This window comes from Podarcis erhardii (assembly GCF_964252035.2).
Source record: "Podarcis erhardii genome assembly, chromosome: 13".
Lineage (NCBI taxonomy): Eukaryota > Metazoa > Chordata > Lepidosauria > Squamata > Lacertidae > Podarcis > Podarcis erhardii.
The window spans coordinates 25,185,592-25,205,548 of record NC_138502.1 but is presented as its reverse complement, the minus strand read 5'-3'; the positions used below and the strand labels follow the sequence as shown (position 1 = coordinate 25,205,548).

At 40.5% G+C, this 19,957-nt stretch overlaps 2 protein-coding genes across 2 annotated transcripts in view; one reads left to right on the top strand and one right to left on the bottom strand.

The window, feature by feature from the left end:
- LOC309327038 (olfactory receptor 5AP2-like) overlaps positions 1 to 19,957 on the bottom strand; it is a gene marked incomplete at its 3' end in the record, with an annotated part of 234,818 nt that overhangs the window by 73,983 nt on the left and 140,878 nt on the right. The gene's annotated exons all lie outside the window — the stretch shown is intronic.
- Positions 679 to 18,691, top strand: LOC309328493 (uncharacterized protein; the record flags this gene model as incomplete). The annotated part of the gene is made up of 5 exons (XM_081838495.1): positions 679 to 1,596; positions 4,173 to 5,006; positions 8,228 to 8,713; positions 10,798 to 10,920; positions 17,714 to 18,691. 5 exons carry the CDS (start codon positions 679 to 681, stop codon positions 18,689 to 18,691), a joined length of 3,339 nt encoding a protein of 1,112 aa, XP_081694621.1.

Below are 19,957 nucleotides of genomic sequence, written 5' to 3'. Positions count from 1 at the left end.
CGAGTTTCAATGTGTCCCCAACCCCTACCCAAACTGTTTTAGCTCATAGTGAGGTCTAGCAGTGAGAGCTTTGTGTTGTCAGCTAGCATCAGAGGGATTAAATAAGAGCGCAGTAACATATGGAGAACTCTGATGAATCCATCTAAAGGTCTATCTAGTCAGTGTCTAGTTTCCCATAATGGCCAACAAGATGTCTCTGGGAAGCCCACAAACAGCATATGAGTGCAACAGTCACCTCCTCTTGTCCTTTCTCTGTGACTTGTATTCATGGGTATACTGCCGTTGATCCTGAAGGCAGTATACAACCCTCTCAACTAGGAGGTTGTGATTTAATGGCTGTTGCTTACAATTGATGGGAAAGGTTAATATTGTTTCCACAAACTGTATATTCTGTCATGGATGCATAAGAATCTATAGAAAGACGGTCCTGGTGAATAAAAAAGACTCTTGTATTCCCTCCTGTGCAATGATATTATAACTTCAGAAATGAAATCATTTCATTTCATTATAACTTCAGAAATGAAATCATTTCATTTTATTATAACTTCAGCGATATGGCTCTTGCTTATGTAATATTGACTCTCCTGATGATTGTTCCTATTTGTATTTGTACTTGCAAAACGAAGAAAACAATGGTCACACCCCACCTCATCTTTTCTATTTCACCAGATGAAAACCATGAAGAAAGAGGAGGAGAGAAATAAAACCAACATAGCAGAATTCATCCTTCTTGGTTTTGGAGACATCCAGGAACTCCAGATTTTTCTATTCATGCTGTTTCTAATTATATACATTATGACCATGGTTGGGAACATCCTCATTGTTGTACTAGTTGTGCTTGATCAAAGCTTACACACACCCATGTATTTCTTCCTTGGGAATCTGTCTTGCTTGGAGACCTGCTACAGTTCAACCATCCTCCCTAGAATGCTGGCCAGTTTCTTAACCAAGAACCAAAGTGTTTCGGTGAATGGGTGCATTGTGCAATTGTGGGTTTTTGGTTTCTTGATAGCAGCAGAGTGCTACCTTCTGACAGCAATGTCCTACGATCGCTATGTCGCAATATGCAGGCCCTTGCATTATCCATTTCTTATGAATTTCAAAATCTGCCTCCAGCTGGTGGCTGGTTCTTGGATCGGCAGTTTTGTGGTAAACATGATCTTGTTAATTTTTACACTGCAGTTAACCTTCTGTGGCTACAGTGTTATTGATCATTTCTTTTGTGATTTCATTCCAATAGTGAATGTTGCCTGCAGTGACACACAACAAATAAAAGTTCTGTCATTTGCTCTGACCTCCATCTGCACACTGCCACCATTCAGTATAACAATAGCATCCTATGGGTGCATCATTAATGCCATTCTTGGCATCCCGTCCTCTACAGGAAGACAAAAGGCCTTCTCTACCTGCTCTTCTCATCTCATTGTGGTGACCATTTTCTATGGCACCATCATTGCTGTGTACATTTTGCCAGACACCAACCAACTGAGAGAGCTGAACAAAGTCTTCTCTGTCTTTTACACAATATTGACACCTCTCCTCAATCCTCTAAGATATAGTCTGAGGAACAAAGAGGTGAAGGAAGCCTTGAGGAAAGTAGCTTACAAATATGCACATATAAGAGTTTATTAAAGCCATGATTTCAAACTGAATGATGAAGCCCTTTTCTATTACAAAGGCATCATTTTGTACTGGATGTAGGTCTTCTTCTGAACTAAACAAGTGCAAGCCTTGGAAGTAACTGAATGGAACATTCTCAGGGGACTCTCATGCACTCAACTTTCAGCTCTCTTTGGAAAGATTTGGATCCAAATAGAACAATATGAATGTAGATCTTTCTAAGTGTTGAAAAATACATGTTTTGCAACCTCTAAACATTGCATATGTACTTTGCTTAGAACTAATTGTTATTCCTTTCATGCTATATGGAGGTTGAACTGGTGTTTGTTAAGCATCTGCAGTGTGACTTCAGTGGACTACTGTTCTGACCAGCAAAATGAAACATGGAATCATAAAATTGGAAGAGGTCATGTAGTTCAACCCCTTGCAATGCAGGTATCACAGCATGCAGTCCTCCACCCAATTTGAAACCATAACGGACCCTGCTTAGACATTAGTTTACACTGCAATGCATATATTTTTAGTGCATACTAATGACTGGAAAAGTTTTTCTTCTAAGAATACCACATTTCAGTTAATTTTGCTTAAAACCCCTCTTTGGATAGTCAGCATGTGATAAAAAAAAATGTTCAAAACAATTCTCAGAAAAATGTCTTCTGAGAAATGTTGGGTCAGTTCTAAGAAATGTTCAGCTTCCCTTATCATTCCCAATGAGATGTGCTTCATTGAGCTATTCCTCAAAGAGATATTTAATCAACACAGTGTTTAAAAACAAGTTTTTCTTAAGAGACTAATTACGGCATAATGCCCACTGCTTCTCACACATCCCGTTGGCAGCTGTAGCCTAAATAATAAGCTTTGAGCATGAAGAAGTGATCTGGTTTAAAATTCAACTGATCTATGAGATTGACTCATGAATCTTAGACTCTCAATGCCTACAGAACATGACTTTGAAAAGCAATCAAGCAGCCATAGTCAAGAGACCTTTGTGTTTCTAATCCTAAAATTAAATATTAGGAAGCAGAAGGGAGCATTCCAAGATTTTGACTGCCTTGAATTTCAGGTGAGAATTACATGCACAGGCTGAATGCATGATTATTCCCATCACTGTGATATAAAGGCAATCTACTATAGCGACCAGTTTGCTGTCAGACTCAGGTGTGTCTTTGATCATCCATTTAGCATTGTGACATGCTCAGCAGTGGCATCATAATTCCTTCTTTGTTGACACCTTGTGAAAATGCAAGAGCCCTGTATTCCTTTGTATACAATCAACCCAGAGCACCACCAGGATTTATAGAGGGACTTTGTTAATCACCCAATTGCTACAAGAGCCTTGTTTTCTTCCTATCTAGGCACTCTAAGCTAGGATATGGGAAAGCTTTGGGTCTCCAATGTTGATGATCTACAGCTCCCATCAAGCTGATGTTGGTAGGAGCTGATGGGAGTTGAACAACATCTGGAGGATCACAGGTTCCCCATTCCTATCCTTCCATAATGGACCAATATGCAACCTGCCTCTTCAGTTATCTAAATTTCAGTGGATAAATGATAAGGCAGCCTTTGCTTAGATACACCTGGATCTGGATATATCTGGAAGGTAAGAGAGAAAGTGGATGCTATATAGCATAAAAAATTATGTTGATGTGGGTGCAAGCTTTTAATAGTCACAAAGCTCCTTGCTAAAGCTGGGTAACAACTAACAGTTCACTGATCTACAAGTGCAAATATTTGAGTTATTTGAATTATTTCACTGTGTCTGTTGGTAATTTACACATGTTCTGATAATTCTGATTATTGATAGCATTGCATTTTAGAGGATAACTATATCTTACAGCTATCACTTAGAGGTGTTGGTGATTAAATGGTATATAAAACCTGTTAAATAAAATAATAAATACCTTGCCTCACTTGACCAACCCAGTTTATAACCACAGATTATTTTGACATGTTTGTTCCATCAATATATGTGGTTTCACCCTGACATAATTCAGAATCATCCAAAAGACAAAGTTATTTTGTTTCTCATGTTCTTTAGTTGTGGCAGTGTGGTTGCATTTCCTGACTGATCCAAGGTGAGAGGGATCACTAAAATTCTGGAGCCATGATTGCCTGGTCAATACTTTGTAAAGCATTCAAGTTGGTCTCAGACTACCATATTAGGAAGAAGGATGATATCATTTGTATAGCTTTTATGCCAAAAATTGTAATACGCTTGCAATATCAGAAAGGCAGCAATCTTTGCATTATGGGTTTCTATCCACCGAGTGTCTCCCTCAGCCATTTTATAAAGCTCACCTAGGGGTGCCTTATTTCCAGAAAAAGCAGGCAGGTTAATCCAAGGACTCAAATTCAAAACAGTTCACCTTTGTCCTTGTTTTTCTTATGGGAATAATTTAAGCGAGACTTGGAAGAACAAATACTTGAATAGAACTATTGGGAGACTTGAATCCAGGGAGAGATCCCTTTAATTCAGATGGGGGCAAATACTAGAATAACATGAGGGGAGAGTAATATTGATTGCACAAATTGTTCTTCTTCCCCTTCAACAGATTAAAAGGATGTTGACATTGGAGAGGAGAAATGAAACCATCATTACAGAATTTGTCCTTCGTGGCTTTGGAGAGCTGCAGGAGTTACATATTCTTCTCTTCATGCTGTTTCTAATCATCTACATCATGACTATGGCTGGGAACCTGATCATTGTCACATTGGTTGTCACTGATCAACACCTCCACACCCCCATGTATTTCTTTCTGGGCAACTTGTCTTGCTTGGAGACCTGCTATAGCTCAACCATCCTCCCCAGAATGCTGGCCAGTTTATTAAGCAAAAACCCAGGTGTATCCGTTAATGGCTGCATTGTGCAATTATGGGCATTCGTGTTCTTAGCAGTAACTGAGTGCTATCTCCTGGCAGCAATGTCTTATGACGGTTACATAGCAATATGCTGCCCCTTGCATTATTCTGTCCTTATGAATTTCAAGGTTTGCCTCCAGCTGGTAGCTGGGTCTTGGATTGGCAGTTTTGTCATAGACACAATATTGCTAGGTTTTATACTACAGGTAACCTTCTGTGGCCACAATGTGATTGAGCATTTCTTTTGTGATTTCATTCCGATGATGAACCTGGCCTGCAGTGATGCAAGTCAGGTGAAACTGGTATCAGCTGTTCTGACTTCTATCTCTACCCTGCCACCATTCGTTCTGACTATAGCATCATACGTATGCATCATCACTGCCATTCTTGGCATCCCATCCACAACAGGAAGGCAAAAGGCTTTCTCCACTTGCTCTTCCCATCTCATTGTGGTGACCATTTTCTATGGCTCTCTCACCATTGTGTATCTTTTACAAGACAACAATCAACTGAGAACACTCAATAAGGTATTCTCTATCTTTTATACCATCTTGACACCTCTGCTTAATCCCCTTATATACAGCCTGAGGAATAAAGAGGTGAAGGAGGCCTTAAGGAGAGCAGCCAACAAATGCGCTAACTGTATAAGAGTTCATTGAATTCTGTTTTCTTTCTCTCTCCCCCCCCCCCAATTCTAGCAAAAATATTCTCCCATTTGCTCCAATGTAAATCTGAAACACTAAAGTCAACGGGGTTGTACTCCAGACTTAGAAACAGCAGCGATTAATGATCTTCCTAACATGTAGCCTTGGAAGCAGCGAGCATTTGGGTAGCACTTTTCAAATCCATATGCTAATTCCTATCAAGTTGGTTCTGGAGCTGTGCTACATTTGGTCATTTATTTTATATATATATATATATATATATATATATATATATATATATATATATGCTGCCATATATATATATATATGCTGCCAACCTTAAGAAAAAAAATATAATGGTGGTAAACAGCAACACATCAACAATAAAATTACAACCATAAAACAAATGCAAAATGCCATGGAGACTCATCCCCACTGCCACTTCTTCCTCCAGCAGCATTGTGTCACATGAAGTTACAGGCTGCTTTACAAGCCACCTCATGCATTGTGTGTTGTTGTCTGTAAAGAATCCCCAACATTCAAGATCCTGACTGTGTGTAGATGCACCACACAATTGGGGCACCTGATTGTGCATTTGTCCTGATTGTGCAGTGCATCTTCCTTTGAGCAGGAGCTTAGACATTGGGGTTTCTTTTCATGCAACCCTGTGCAACATGTGTTTGTTGAAGGAAGAAGACGTCACTGGAGTGACACTGCTTGGCTGTGAGTGCTGAAGAGCTCAGACTCACTGGAATAACTCTGGGGTTGGGTCAAATGTCAAAAATGTTTTTAAATAGTTTTTAATTTGTGCTGTTTTAAATTTTGGTTTTATGGTTTGGTTCTTGCTTGTTGGGGGAGGGATTAACGTTTAGTTGCAGTTGGGTATTAGTTTAATTTTTAGTAGAACTATGAATTTTTGGTTTTGTTTTTTAATTAGTTTCTATTGTTTTATATAGTTTGTATTCTGTTCTTAAGGGGAGAGAGTCAGGGCTGCCTGGGAGTAGGCCCCAGCCAACAGAATGGTTGGGGCAGGTTCCACGGGGGACACACACAATCTCTGCACTGGGACACACTGGGACACCCGATCTCAGTGATCATGGGTAGGAGGAGGAGTTATGCTAAGACCAGACCATGTCATTACTGAGGAGGCAGGTTTTGTTGTTTGAAGACCATAGTAAAACATACTTCTGGAAGTGTTACACAAGGAGAAAGTCACATATTGTATTAATGAAAATTCCTCCCCATCATTCCTTCCACTTTGTATAGAAACTAGCTTCAAAGTTTGGAAGACCAGAGGTAACCTAGAGGGAAACCAAGAACATCTGCTAGTCTCCCCCTCCCATGTAGATAGCAGGAAGAAGATCCATGGTAAAAGATCCATTTCTCAGAGATTTACAATATCTTCATGGCTCCCCATGGCATTTCAAAAGCCCTAAAGGGCTAATATCTTTCAGGAAGACAGGGCATTTAGCCTTCTAAAAAAAAAAAATGACCTCAGTTTGGGGAGAATCGCTGGCATAAAATCCACACCGAGGTTGTAAGACTCATTGCTTCTCACACTTTCTTTCCCTTGCAAGTACTCTGCACTCAAATCTAAGAAGAAACAAACTTGTAGAACACATCTTACCTAGGCTAATATTCCTTTTCCAATCTAGATGGTCCTTCTTTGAACTCCTCTTTCTTTTCTTTTACTCTGTTAGGATTTTTGGGTGTTTTAGTATGGCTTCAGGGAGACATTTCAGAATTGAGGGGAATCTATCATTGTACATGTGTAATATTGTGAAAAGCTTGAAAACTGACCTTTGTGTTATAATATGAATACTTATAAATTAACGAATAACTAAAAAAAGGAATCAAGTGATGTATATTCCAATGTATATTGTCACTCATTCAGTATCACATGAAATTGCATGTGACATGGTGATTATTGCTTGAACTGTTTTATCATTTGGTACGCTATAGAATGTTTTTACATGTAAAAATACAAACACATACCACACATTCCCATGAGTCTTTTCTTCTGAGTTTGATTAGACTCCTGGGAGTAATGGAAGTAAATATGGATAAAATCCAGTGAAGCATCTCAGTATAGAGAGCAGTAAGAGAAATTGCCTCTCAAACAACTATGGTGAGAGAATGGTGTGATACATTGAAAAGGCAAATCACATTGGCTGCCCAGAAAAACAACACAGATCGCAACCAGGCATGAAAACGAAGCATGTAAACACTTTCATGAAATCACCCAAGATCTGCCCACAAACAGCTTGGTAAGTCTATTTGAATAGATGACTTTTCAATTATTTTATTCATGACCTCCTGGATAAACTGTGTACACAGTTCAGGAAGATCTAGAAACCAGAGTTTTACAACACAAAAGCCCATGCTCAGTTTGTCCCAGCCAGGGTTAATAAGAAATCTGCAAAGGTCAGATGTGCAGAATAGCCACCATGTCACCAATAATTATACATTTTCATTCATTAAAGAGAATATTCTGGCCTGCACATCCTCATTCCACATAGAAGAGGCCAGGTCAGCCTGTGTTGGTCTTAGCAAATGCATGCTGGAAATGTGACATGGACAAAAACTGTTAAATCTCTATCACATGAAATTCCATGTAACATGGAGATAACGAATTGTGCCTCCTTTCTTAAATAAAGGTTTATAAAGATAAATATTTAAATAAAATAGGGACATGGGTGGTGCTGTGGTCTAAACCACTGAGCCTCTTGGATTTGTCAATCGGAAGGTCGGTGGTTCGAATCCCTGCAATGGAGTGAGCTCCCGTTGCTCTGTCCCAGCTCCTGCCAACCTAGCAGTTTGAAAGCATGCCAGTGCAAGTGGATAAATAGGTACTGCTGCAGCAGGTAGGTAAACAGTGTTTCTGTGCACTCTGGCTTCCATCACGGTGTTCCATTGCACCAGAAGTGGTTTAGTCATGCTGGCCACATGACCCAGAAAGCTGTCTCTGGACAAACACCAGCTCCCTCCACCTGAAAGCAAGATGAGCTGCGCAACCCCATAGTCACCTTTGACTGGACTTAACCATCCAGGGGTCCTTTACCTTTTACTTTACCTTTCTTAAATGTGTTTGCTCCTCTTTGCAGGAACCACACACAAGCACTATGTTCAACCAGTCATCTGGAGTGATGGAATTCCTTCTGTATGGATTCTCTGATACTCAGGAATGGGAGACATTTCATTTCATTACTTTCCTGTTCATTTATCTGATGGCTGTCACTGAAAACCTTCTCATCATCACAGTCATCACCTGCAGTCCTCAGCTTCACAAACCCATGTACTTCTTTCTAGCCAATCTGGCATTCCAAGACCTTGGCTCCATATCTGTCTCAGTTCCCAAATCCTTGTCAAATTCCCTGATGAACACCAAGACCATTTCATACAATGGATGCATCTGCCAGGTTTTCTACTTTATGTTCTTCACTATATCTCATTTTTTCCTCCTTGGCATCATGGCATATGACCGCTACTTTGCTATCTGCAATCCTCTGCACTATGAGACTGCGATGAACAGAAAAGCATGTGTCAAAATGGCAATCAGTGCATGGATTACTGGGCTTATCTATTCCACAGTATATACTGGCAGTACATTCACAATTGAGTTCTGTTCTAATGACATCAGTCAGTTTTTCTGTGAAATTCCACAATTATTCAAAATTGCTTGCTCTGATTCATATCTCATCGCATTTTGGGTTATTTGTGTTGGTGCGTCTCTGGGTTTTACATACTTTGCTCTGATAGTTTATTCTTATGTTCAGATCTTCAGGGCAGTTCTAAGAATTCCTTCTGCCCAGGGAAAGGAAAAGGCCTTCTCAACTTGCTTGCCACACCTTATTGTAATATCTGTATATTTTGCCAGTGGTTCATTTGCCTATCTAAAGCCAACTTCTGGGTCCCTATCAGCCATGGATCTTGTGGCTTCTATGTTTTACTGCATGTTGCCTCCAGTTATAAACCCAATAATCTATAGTATTCGGAATAGGCAACTGAAATCAGCATTGTGGAAGCTGACTGCAAAATTTTTCACCCCAATTTTTCTCCCCCAATTTGCAATATGTTTCTCTTCCTGTAAAAATATAGTAAAACATTTTTAAACATACAGATAAAACCTGTGTTGAAATCTTTATTTTCATTTCAGTTGCAAATCTTTTGAGAACACACTTGCTAATTAATAGCAATTGTTGTTGTTTAGTTGTTTAGTCGTGTCCGTCTCTTCATGACCCCATGGACCAGAGCACGCCAGGCACTCCTGTCTTCCACTGCCTCCCGCAGTTTGGTCAAACTCATGCTGGTAGCTTCGAGAACACTGTCCAACCACCTCGTCCTCTGTTGTCCACTTCTCCTTGTGCCCTCCATCTTTCCCAACATCAGGGTCTTTCCAGGGAGTCTTCTCTTCTCATGAGGTGGCCAAAGTATTGGAGTCTCAGCTTCAGGATCTGTCCTTCCAGTGAGCACTCAGAGCTGATTTCCTTAAGAATGGATAGGTTTGGTCTTTTTGCAGTCCACGGGACTCTCAAGAGTCTCCTCCAGCACCATAATTCAAAAACATCAATTCTTCGGTGATCAGCCTTATTTATGGTCCAGCTCTCACTTCCATACATCACTACTGGGAAAACCATAGCTTTAACTATACAGACCTTTGTTGGCAAGGTGGTGTCTCTGCTTTTTAAGATGCTGTCTAATAGATTCAGAAATTGATCTTTAATTTCTGTGCTCCATTAGAGTAATAAACTGTTATATAGGTTCAGCAATGGCTCTTACTATTTTCATGCTCTGTTGCAGAGTGGATTTTTTTTTAGTTAATTTACTTGTTTTGTACTTATTTTCACACATATTTTTATGTTGATTCTGCTGAATTGTGCCAGGTCCATGGCAAGTTAGAACTATGCTTTCAGCTTGATTGTATGTGTGATTGTATTGGCCTAATACCGTATTGGCCTGAATATAAGCTGCACGTTCCCCCCAAATTCTGACTGTGAAAGGTTAAAGTGCGGTTCAATTTGCAACCTTACAAAAATTGGTTTTTATTATATTGCTGCTGAAACAGACATATGGTAAAAGGGAACAACAACAAAAATGTTTTATTGCCGATTTGCAAGCTTGAGACTGTTGTGGAATTAATTCTAATGTCATTCATCGCTTTCACTTGAGGGTCCTCTCTAGTACCAGTAGGGTTTTCTTCTACATTTGCCATTTACGGCTGTGAGTGCCGGCGGAATTTTAAGGGAGCGGCTTCTATTCGGGTATTTTTTTTTACTCCCCTCCATTGAATGTTAAAGGTGTGGCTTATTTGTGGGTGCGCCTTATATTTGGGCCAATATGGTAAATCTCTATTCAGCAGATTTCTGCAAGCAGAACACTTCCTTCATTGACAGAATGTGATTGTCCTCAGACTCATGTAAGTTAGGGGAGATGGCCCCATGGAAAGTGGACTTTCTGTATTCACAGAGTTGCAAACATTCTGGGAAAGATGAGCTACAAACCACCCACCAAGTCCAGTTTTTGCTTTGAGTCATAGCAAAGTATAAAAAAAAGCAGGTGGATTGGGAGATCTGGTGAAGGGTAAGAGAACAGGGCTGCCCAGATGCTCTGTGGTCTTTATTACCCAGGGCCATGCCTCCCACAGGTCCTGATTGGACAGCGGGGCCACCCCTAGGTGGGTTCCGTCCAGCACCAGTTATGTGGCCCAGACGGCAACAAGAGAGGCGTCAATCTCCCCTCCACCAGAACACTGCAGCGCCCACGATACCTGGACACAACAGCGCCCACCAGAAAAAAGGTGAGCGGATTTCTCAGATACATTTGTACCTTGGATCCCAAATGCCTTGGAGACGAATATATTGGCTCCTGAACTCCACAAATCCGGAAATGAATGTTCCCATTTGTGAATGTTCTGTGGAACCCGAACTTCTGGTGTGGCTTCCGCAACTTTCGATTGGCTACAGGAGCTTACTGCAGGCAATCGGAAGCTGCGCCTTGGTTTCCAAAAGTTTTGGAAGTCAGACGGACTTCCAGAATGGATTCTGTTCGACTTCCGAGGTACGACTGTATTTAGAACAAGCTTTTTAAGGCTTGCACCTTTTCCAAATCTTTTAACACCCTGTAGCTATCAAAAAGAAAGGATATTTAATGTTTTTTAAAAATAATTTAGCTTCACCTTGAGGGAATGTTCAGGGTGGCAATAGAGGATAGATTATTTATTAATATCCTTCCTAACTTGTGCTAGCATGTTCCTTTACTTAGCAGAGTGCATTCCCCTTTACACAGCAGAAAACCTGTTGCAGGCTCATTAGAACCTCTTACTATTATGCAATTCAATCTGCCTCAGATTGAACTGTATGTTCCTGGTAAGATCCCCTTTTAAATCCCTCCTTAAAGAACAAAGACACCACAGTCTTATTCCCTCTCACCTCAGTTCCTCTGTTTCTTTCCAACAGTCATCAGTAATATCCAAGGCAACATGATGCCCAAGTACAACAATGCAATATCAATATAAACTGCAAAACCAATTCATGCGTATAGTTTGTAATAATTTGAATTATTGTAAGTTACCATGTATTTGCATGTCATCGTTTCAATAATTCATTTGCAGTTTATGAAGCATTTCTGTATCCTTCTACTGTGCTGAAGAAGAATTCCATGAAACAGTGGGTATATCCAGAATCACTGTTCACTACGTCTGTTTCGGACCACTTCTGCAGCATTGGAAAGTTTACTCACGATCAGGCAGAGCACAGTGTGATCCCTGAAGGCAGGCTTTAAGCTTAAAGTTACAAACGTATAAAAGCAGGTTTACCCCATAAGGGAGGTGACCTGAGGGACTGCTTGGCTGGCAGCCAGCAGTTCATTCCCGGAAGTTCGCACGGCAAAAGGAAGATGGAAAAGAGAGAGGGAGTGGCAGCATGCCTTGTCCTTTTACCAGGTCTGGAAAGGTCACACCCACCCACTAGTTACATGCAAGGAAGGATGCTCCAGGGCAGGAGGAACAGGAAGTTTTGACTGGCTCGACCAAACATTCCCTTGCATGTCCACTCTAGGAAAACAAGGAATGTTGTACTTGACTGATCTCAGTGGATTACATCCCACACACCTTGGGTATAAAAGGTAATGTTTCTTGCCATAGCAAAAAAGTGTTTTCTCTCTCTGAAGAACCTTCACAGTGAGGTAGTAAGACTTGTTGCTTTTCTCACTTGCCTTCTCATTCAAAAACTGGGCACTCAAATCTGAGGAGAACAGATAATTGAACATCACAACCACAGCATAAATGATATAGAATAATTAAGAAATCACCAGTAAAATAATTACAAATCACCAGTATAACAACCACCTTCTATAAAACACTATTAAGAAAGCTACTAAAATAAATTAAGCTAAACGGAACAACCATATCAAAAGTCATATTATAAGATTCACAAGGCACTATAGCTGCAGGTAGCAACGAAGTCAGAAAATGAAGAGATTGTGTTAGATTTTAGCAGGAGTATACTTATGTTGTCCACATGGATCAGAGGCGTGCAATGAATCTTTTTATGGGGATACGTTAGGGCCGGAGGTGCCAGCTTTTAAGGGTGATTTGGGGCAGGGGCGACATCTGTGTGTGAGCATCACCCCTCCTTCCCTAAGCCGGACAGAAGCGTCTCCAGCTTTGGGAAGGAAGTGCCTGGCTTTAGTACTTTAATACTCTCATGTACCAGGAATATTGAGGGGACAAGCCTAGTTCCCTGGTCCACTGCCTGCCTGCAATGGACATGGATCAACAATATTCAAAGTTTATTTGGGAAGAGTAACACAGGTTGAGCAAGTAGCTAAACAAAAGATTTATGGATGCAAACATTTTCCTACGGTATTTATATTTGAAGCAGGGCTGGAACTCTTATTAGGCAAAGTGAGGGGGCCACTCCAGTTTTGTTGATCAAATGCAGTGGTACCTCGGGTTACATATGCTTCAGGTTACACACACTTCAGGTTACAGACTCCGCTAACCCAGAAATAGTACCTCGGGTTAAGAACTTTGCTTCAGGATGAGAACAGAAATTGTGCTCCGGCGGTGTGGCAGCAGCAGGAGGCCCCATTAGCTAAAGTGGTGCTTCAGGTTAAGAACAGTTTCAGGTTAAGGACAGACCTCTGGAACGAATTAAGTACTTAACCCGAGGTACCACTGTAGTGACATCAAAATGCTATTTATTTCATTTTAAATTATTGCCAGAGTGCAGAAGAGGAATTTGTAAAGGGTTTTCTGGTGTGTGTTTTTGCTTCAGGTGCCCAAATTTCTTGATTTGGCTTTTTTTTTTGGTAAAGAACTCTATCCCACTGGAATTCTGCACATACTGTTTTATTTTGAACAGTGTGGATGGTACTGTCACACAGAGATAGCTGCTGCAGTTAAAGCAAAGTGTAGTTGGTGATCCACACCAAATATCCTCCCCATTGCTGGGTTCATAACTGGTGGCAACATGCAACAAACATGGACGCCACAAGATCTGTCTATATGTTGTGTATCTTATTTGCTGGTTCTGTATACAAATTATCCAATGGCCTATTCTATTCAAAGATTCTTGAAGCAGTAACTTCCGGTTTGCTGCGGGAGGAATGGCAGTGCGTTTCAGATCGTCCGCTTAAAGGACGACCATTTCGGGCTGGTTTGAGCAGTGGGGAGAGTGCTAAGACTCAGTACACCCCCCAAAACACCCCACAAAAGAGTGGGGCTTCGAGGAGACTGGCAGAGCGAGAGGAAACTCATTGTGATCCTCCCTTTCAACTCACCTCTGTCTCAGTAGCAAGTGGGGGGGGGAGGGAGGGAAAAGCAATTTGAGTTTGCTCAATTCAGCCCCAGCACACCCATCAGCCATAGTCACAAGCTGCCATCGAAAGCAGGAGATCTTCCAATCAAGGTAATTAATAGCCAAAATCTGTATAGAAGAAATTAGTCACTAAAATTTAATTTAGTAAAAACGGAATCTGTCTATATGTTGTGTATCTTATTTGCTGATTCTGTATACAAATTATCCAATGGCCTATTCTACTGAGAGATTCTTGAAGCAAACATATTTTAAAAAACATTCACAGACATTTTCCAGCAGTCCTCTGCTTTATACAATAGTTGAAATTAAAAGAATCAGCAATAGCTGTTATGTTATTACAATTTTTAAGAAAAATAAAAAATAAAGAACTTGGAACATGATAGATAGATATTATATTAATTATATTAATTATTATATTATATTATTGGAAATATTTTTAAAGCATCTTAGTGTTATAATGGAAATATTTATAAATGAATGAAAAAGAAACCAACTACATGTATGTACCTCCATATATTGCTACTCAATCTACGTATATCAGGTGAAATCCCATGTGACATAGTGATTCTTGCTTGAAACTTTTATCATTTGGTATTCTAATAGAACACTTTTACATGTAAACAGTAAAATACACATGCATTCCACACATACGCCTGAGAATTTTCTTCTGAGTTTATCAGACTCCTGGGAATGGAGAAACAAAATATAAATAAAAGTAATTACTGCATCTCCTTATTCTGTTAGTCAGTGAGGAAAACTGTAACCGAGATCACCTCTTAAACAGTGATGGAGAGCTAAAGATGTGACAGATCATACTGGGTGATCAGAGAAAAGCAGAAAATGAGCAGACATAAAGCAGCAGCAGCAACAACAACAACAAATACCACCACATAAAATTGTATTAAATTCTCCAGGATCTGCCCATGAATAGTTCGGTGAGTCAGTTTTTATGGATCACTTCTCAAGTGGCTTATTATCAACTTGATAAAAAATCAATTTATCACAAGTTAATTATACTGAGGGCAATTCTGGACAAAACTTTAAGGTTCAGGTGTGCTGAGGAGTTAACATGTTACCAATATCTGTTTTAACATTTTCAATCACTGGTCAACAACTGGTCTGCATTTTTTTCAGTTTTTTTAGGATGAATCTGATGCGCTGAATCCAAAAATCACATTGTTTTTGCTCAATCAGGTCAAGTTTTTGAGCTATGGCCACATGTCATTTTTTTTACGTTTTTGCTCACATGTACGCTTGCGTGGAGCATTTTAGAAGAAGTTGGTGGGGGTAAAATGCCATGTTGAATAATTGTTTTGATTGGAAATGATTATTTTAATGACAAGAAGTATTCAGGTCCGATAGTTCTGGGTGATTATGTCGACAAGGGATCAGTTTGAAGTCATAAAACCTCATTTTTTTCTTGGAAGAGAAGGACTTGGTGTAATGTGCAGATACTGCGCAGCTTCTACTCAAGCTTGGAGTGCCACAGTACGAACCCAAAGATTGGAGACTGTTCATTGACAGCAGCAAGCAATCACTGAAATGTGTTCTGCTACACAACGGCAACCAGTTTGCCTCTATACCCCTGGCTCACTCGAGTACACTGAAGGAGAACTATGAAGTGGTGAAGTATGTGCTGGAGAAAATTGGTTATGATCAGCATAAGTGGTTTATTTGTGTTGACCTGAAGATGGTGAACTTTTTGTTGGGACAACAGTCTGGCTTCACCAAGTACCCATGTTTTCTGTGCATGTGGGATAGTAGGGACCGTGCTCAGCATTACACAAAGAAGGACTGGCCTGTGCGGGAGGAATTGGTGCCTTGCAAAAAAAGGAACATCATCAACGACCCTCTGGTGGACAGAGACAGAATACTCTTCCCACCGCTGCACATCAAGCTCGGCTTAATCAAGCAGTTCACCAAGGCTCTGGACAAGGATGGTGACTGCTTCACTTACTTGTGCCAGGCTTTTCCAGGATTGACCATGGAGAAGTTGAAAGTGGCATCTTTGACGGTCTTCAGATCCGTCAGCTCATCAGAGATCCAGAGTTCGGAAACTCAATGAACGACGTGGAACCGGAAGCGTGGAAGGCATTTGTTCTGGTAGTGAATAACTTTCTTGGCAACAATAAGGCCAGAAACTATGCAGAACTTGTCAACAACATGCTGACTGCTTTCAGAAACCTGGGCTGCAACATGAGTGTCAGGATGCACTACCTATTTTCACATATGGACCGGTTTCCTGAGAACCTGGGTTCAATGAGTGACGAGCAGGGGGAGAGATTCCATCAGGACATGAAAGAGATGGAGACCAGGTATTAGGGTCGCTGGGACGCAGTCATGATGGCTGACTACTGTTGGACTCTGAAGAGAGACCTCCCTGCCACTGAGCATTCCAGGAGTTCCAAGAAACGGAAGTTCAAGCCCTGAAGTTTGAAAAATGGTGAAGCAACATGCAATTTACATGTACTTACCTTTATCAATGCCCACCATTCAGTTTACAATAAACCTGACCTGATGGAGAGAAACGGATGCCACTTCCTGATTCAGCAGTGCAAAAATACCCTAAATCAGTTGTAGAAATCTAGAGAACATTCAAAAAGTAAAAAATTGTTGCCCAGGGATTTGCATGAGGCACTGAAGAGAATGTGTCAGCTGCAGATTCTCTTTGCTGGTGCATGCTGGAAACCCGTGACATGGAAAAACGCATCATTGAATGATGGGGATCATCGTGGTCTTTTGGATTATGATGAGAATTAATGCCTGCTTTACACACACACACACAGACACACACACTTCTGGCAGTGGAAAAGGACAGTACTACCAAACAAGCAGGTTTGCAGGTCAGAATTTCATGCTTCCACTCAGCATAAGCACCCTCCCTCCCCCCAAAACCAGCACCCCAGCCAGGACTGATGCACCACTCTTAGAGAGGTCAATTTACCATATCAAGAGCTCCACCCCTTAAGACACTTAGTGGAGTTGCAAATTTTCTAACTGCATTATTCTGGGAGGAATGATTTCAGATGTCATCCCCACTCGAAGCTGCACCAAAGTAGAACAATGCTCCAGTGGCAGAAACAGAATGATTAGTTTCCACTTTTGCAGATGTGTATCTGAAGAAGTGTGCATGCACACGAAAGCTCATACCAAGAACTGACTTAGTTGGTCTTTAAGGTGCTACTGGAAGGAATTTTTTTTGTTTTCACTTTTGTAGTGTTAGACTGGTTAACTTAGACCATCTCTACTGAATGGTTGTTGCAGGAAACGCTCACTGAAGCCTGAGACAAACAATCTGATTCAGTTAAATGTCTTGAGAATAATGTTTGAATGTTTTTGGCACTGTATTCAGCAGGTAAAGCCCTGCAACAAAATGGCTTGTGGAGGGTTTCTGCTCAGGGAAGCAGCAGCTGCCTTCTATTCCCTCTCACCTCAGTTCCTCTGTTTCTTTCCAACAGTCATCAGTAATATCCAAGGCAACACGATGACCAAGTACAACAATGCAATATCAATATAAACTCTTTATATAATCTATACGAAACATTGAACAATATGAAATATTTTTATAATATGTAATACTAACCACTTAGAGATTTCACATTTTTAAAGGTGTATACTTTTTAATTTTAAGATGAACAACAAACAAATGTTTATTGAAAGAGCAATGGTTTCTGGCTTACCTAGGTCAATCTATTTGATCACATGGGGAACCTGCATGAAAGCCTCTGATACTCTTCTCCTTTCTAAAATGGGTTTGTTTTCTCTTTGCAGGTAGCAAATACCTACACAATGTTCAACCAATCATCAGGACTGATGGAATTCATTTTGCATGGATTCTCTGATACTCAGGAGATGGAGACATTCCGTTTCATTGCTTTTCTGCTTATTTATTTGTTGGCTCTCATTGAAAACCTTCTCATCATCACAGTCATCTCTTGCAGTCCTCAGCTTCACAAACCCATGTACTTCTTTTTGGCCAATCTTGCATTCCAAGACATTGGCTCAATATCTGTCACAGTCCCCAAATCCTTGTCGAATTCCCTGATGAACACCAAGACTATTTCATACAGTGGATGCATCTGCCAGGTTTTCTTTCTCATTCTTTTTATTGGATCTCACTTATTCATCCTTGGTATTATGGCATATGACCGCTACATTGCCATCTGCTGTCCACTGCACTATGAGACTATCATGAATAGAAAGACATGCGTCCAACTGGCAATCTGTGCATGGGTTGGTGGGCTTCTGTATTCCACAATATACACTGGAAGCACATTCACACTTGAGTTCTGTTCCAATGAAATCAACCAGTTCTTCTGTGAAATCCCACAGTTATTTAAAATTGCTTGTTCTGATTCATATCTCATCGCATTTCGGGTTATTTGTGTTGGTATATCTCTAGCCATTACTTATGTTGCTCTGATAGTTTATTCTTATGTTAAGATCTTCAGGGCAGTTCTAAGAATTCCTTCTGCCCAGGGGAAGGAAAAAGCCTTCTCAACTTGCTTGCCACATCTTTTTGTAATATCCTTATTTCTTGCCAGCGGTTCATTTGCCTATCTAAAGCCAACTTCTGGGTCCCCATCAGTCATGGATCTTGTGCTTTCTATGTTCTATTGCATGTTTCCTCCAGTTATGAACCCAATAATCTATAGTATACGGAATAGGCAACTGAAATCGGCATTGTGGAAGATGACGTCAAATCTATTCACCCTATTCTTCCCCAATTTGCAACGTCTACAGCATTGATTACGTTTCTCTTTCTGTGCAAAAATAGTAAAACAATTGAAAATATTTTAAATCATTTATAATAAAGATAAAACCTAATGATTTTGAAATCATTATTTTCATGTCTGATGCAGATATTGGAGAACACACATGCTAATTTATAACAATTCATAAACTGTTATATAGGTTCAACAATGGATCTTATCATTTTTATGCTCTATAACAGTTGAAACATTTTAGTTAATTTACTTGTTTTCTACTTATTTTCACACATATATTTATGTTGATTCTGCTGAATTGTGTCAGGTCCATAGTAAGTCAGATAGATAGATAGATAGATTCTTTATTGTCATTACACAAGTGCAACATTGCACAAGTGCAACGAAATTGGATGCCATCCCTTAAAAACAACAAAAGCAAAACAACAACAACAACCAAACAAACCACATTCCAGCCACACCCACACCCACACTCATCAAACTCCCAGGTCACACTATCGAGTTACAGCATTTAAAAAGGCCACAGCTCTTGGGTAGAAACTATTTTTCAGTCTGTTTGTCCTTGACTTGATGTTTCTGTATCTCCTGCCAGAAGGCAGTAGTACAAACAGACTGTATCCCGGGTGAGATACATCCTGCAGGATATTGTTTGCTTTCCTAAGACAACGGGAACCGTACAGTTCTTCCAAAGATGGGAGGGGATGACCAATAATCCTTTGGGCTGTGGTTATGACCTTCTGGAGCACCTTCCTCTTCCTAGCTGTACAACTGGAGAACCAGGCACAAATACAGTATGTAAGAACGCTCTCTATGAAACCTCGGTAGAAGGACACCAGCAGTCTCTCACTCAGATTGTTCTTCTTTAAAAGTCTGAGGAAATAAATTCTCTGCTGGGCCTTCTTCACCAGAGCAGTGGTATTTGCGCTCCAAGTCATGCCCTGATCGATAGTCACTCCCAAAAACCTGAATTCTGCCACCCTCTCCACCCGTTCCCCGTTGATATACAAGGGCTGAATGTCCGCCTTTTTTTCCCTGTAATCCACCACCAATTCCTTGGTCTTAGCCGTATTAAGAGCCAGATTGTTCTCTCCACACCAAGCACAAAGCCGCTCCACCTCGTCCCGATAGGCGGACTCATCCCCTCCTGAAATGAGCCCCACCACCGTAGTGTCATCAGCAAACTTGATGATTTTGTTGCTGGAATAAATGGCTGTACAATCATACGTATAGAGAGTATAGAGCAGGGGACTCAACACACAACCCTGTGGTGAGCCGGTGTTAAGGCTAA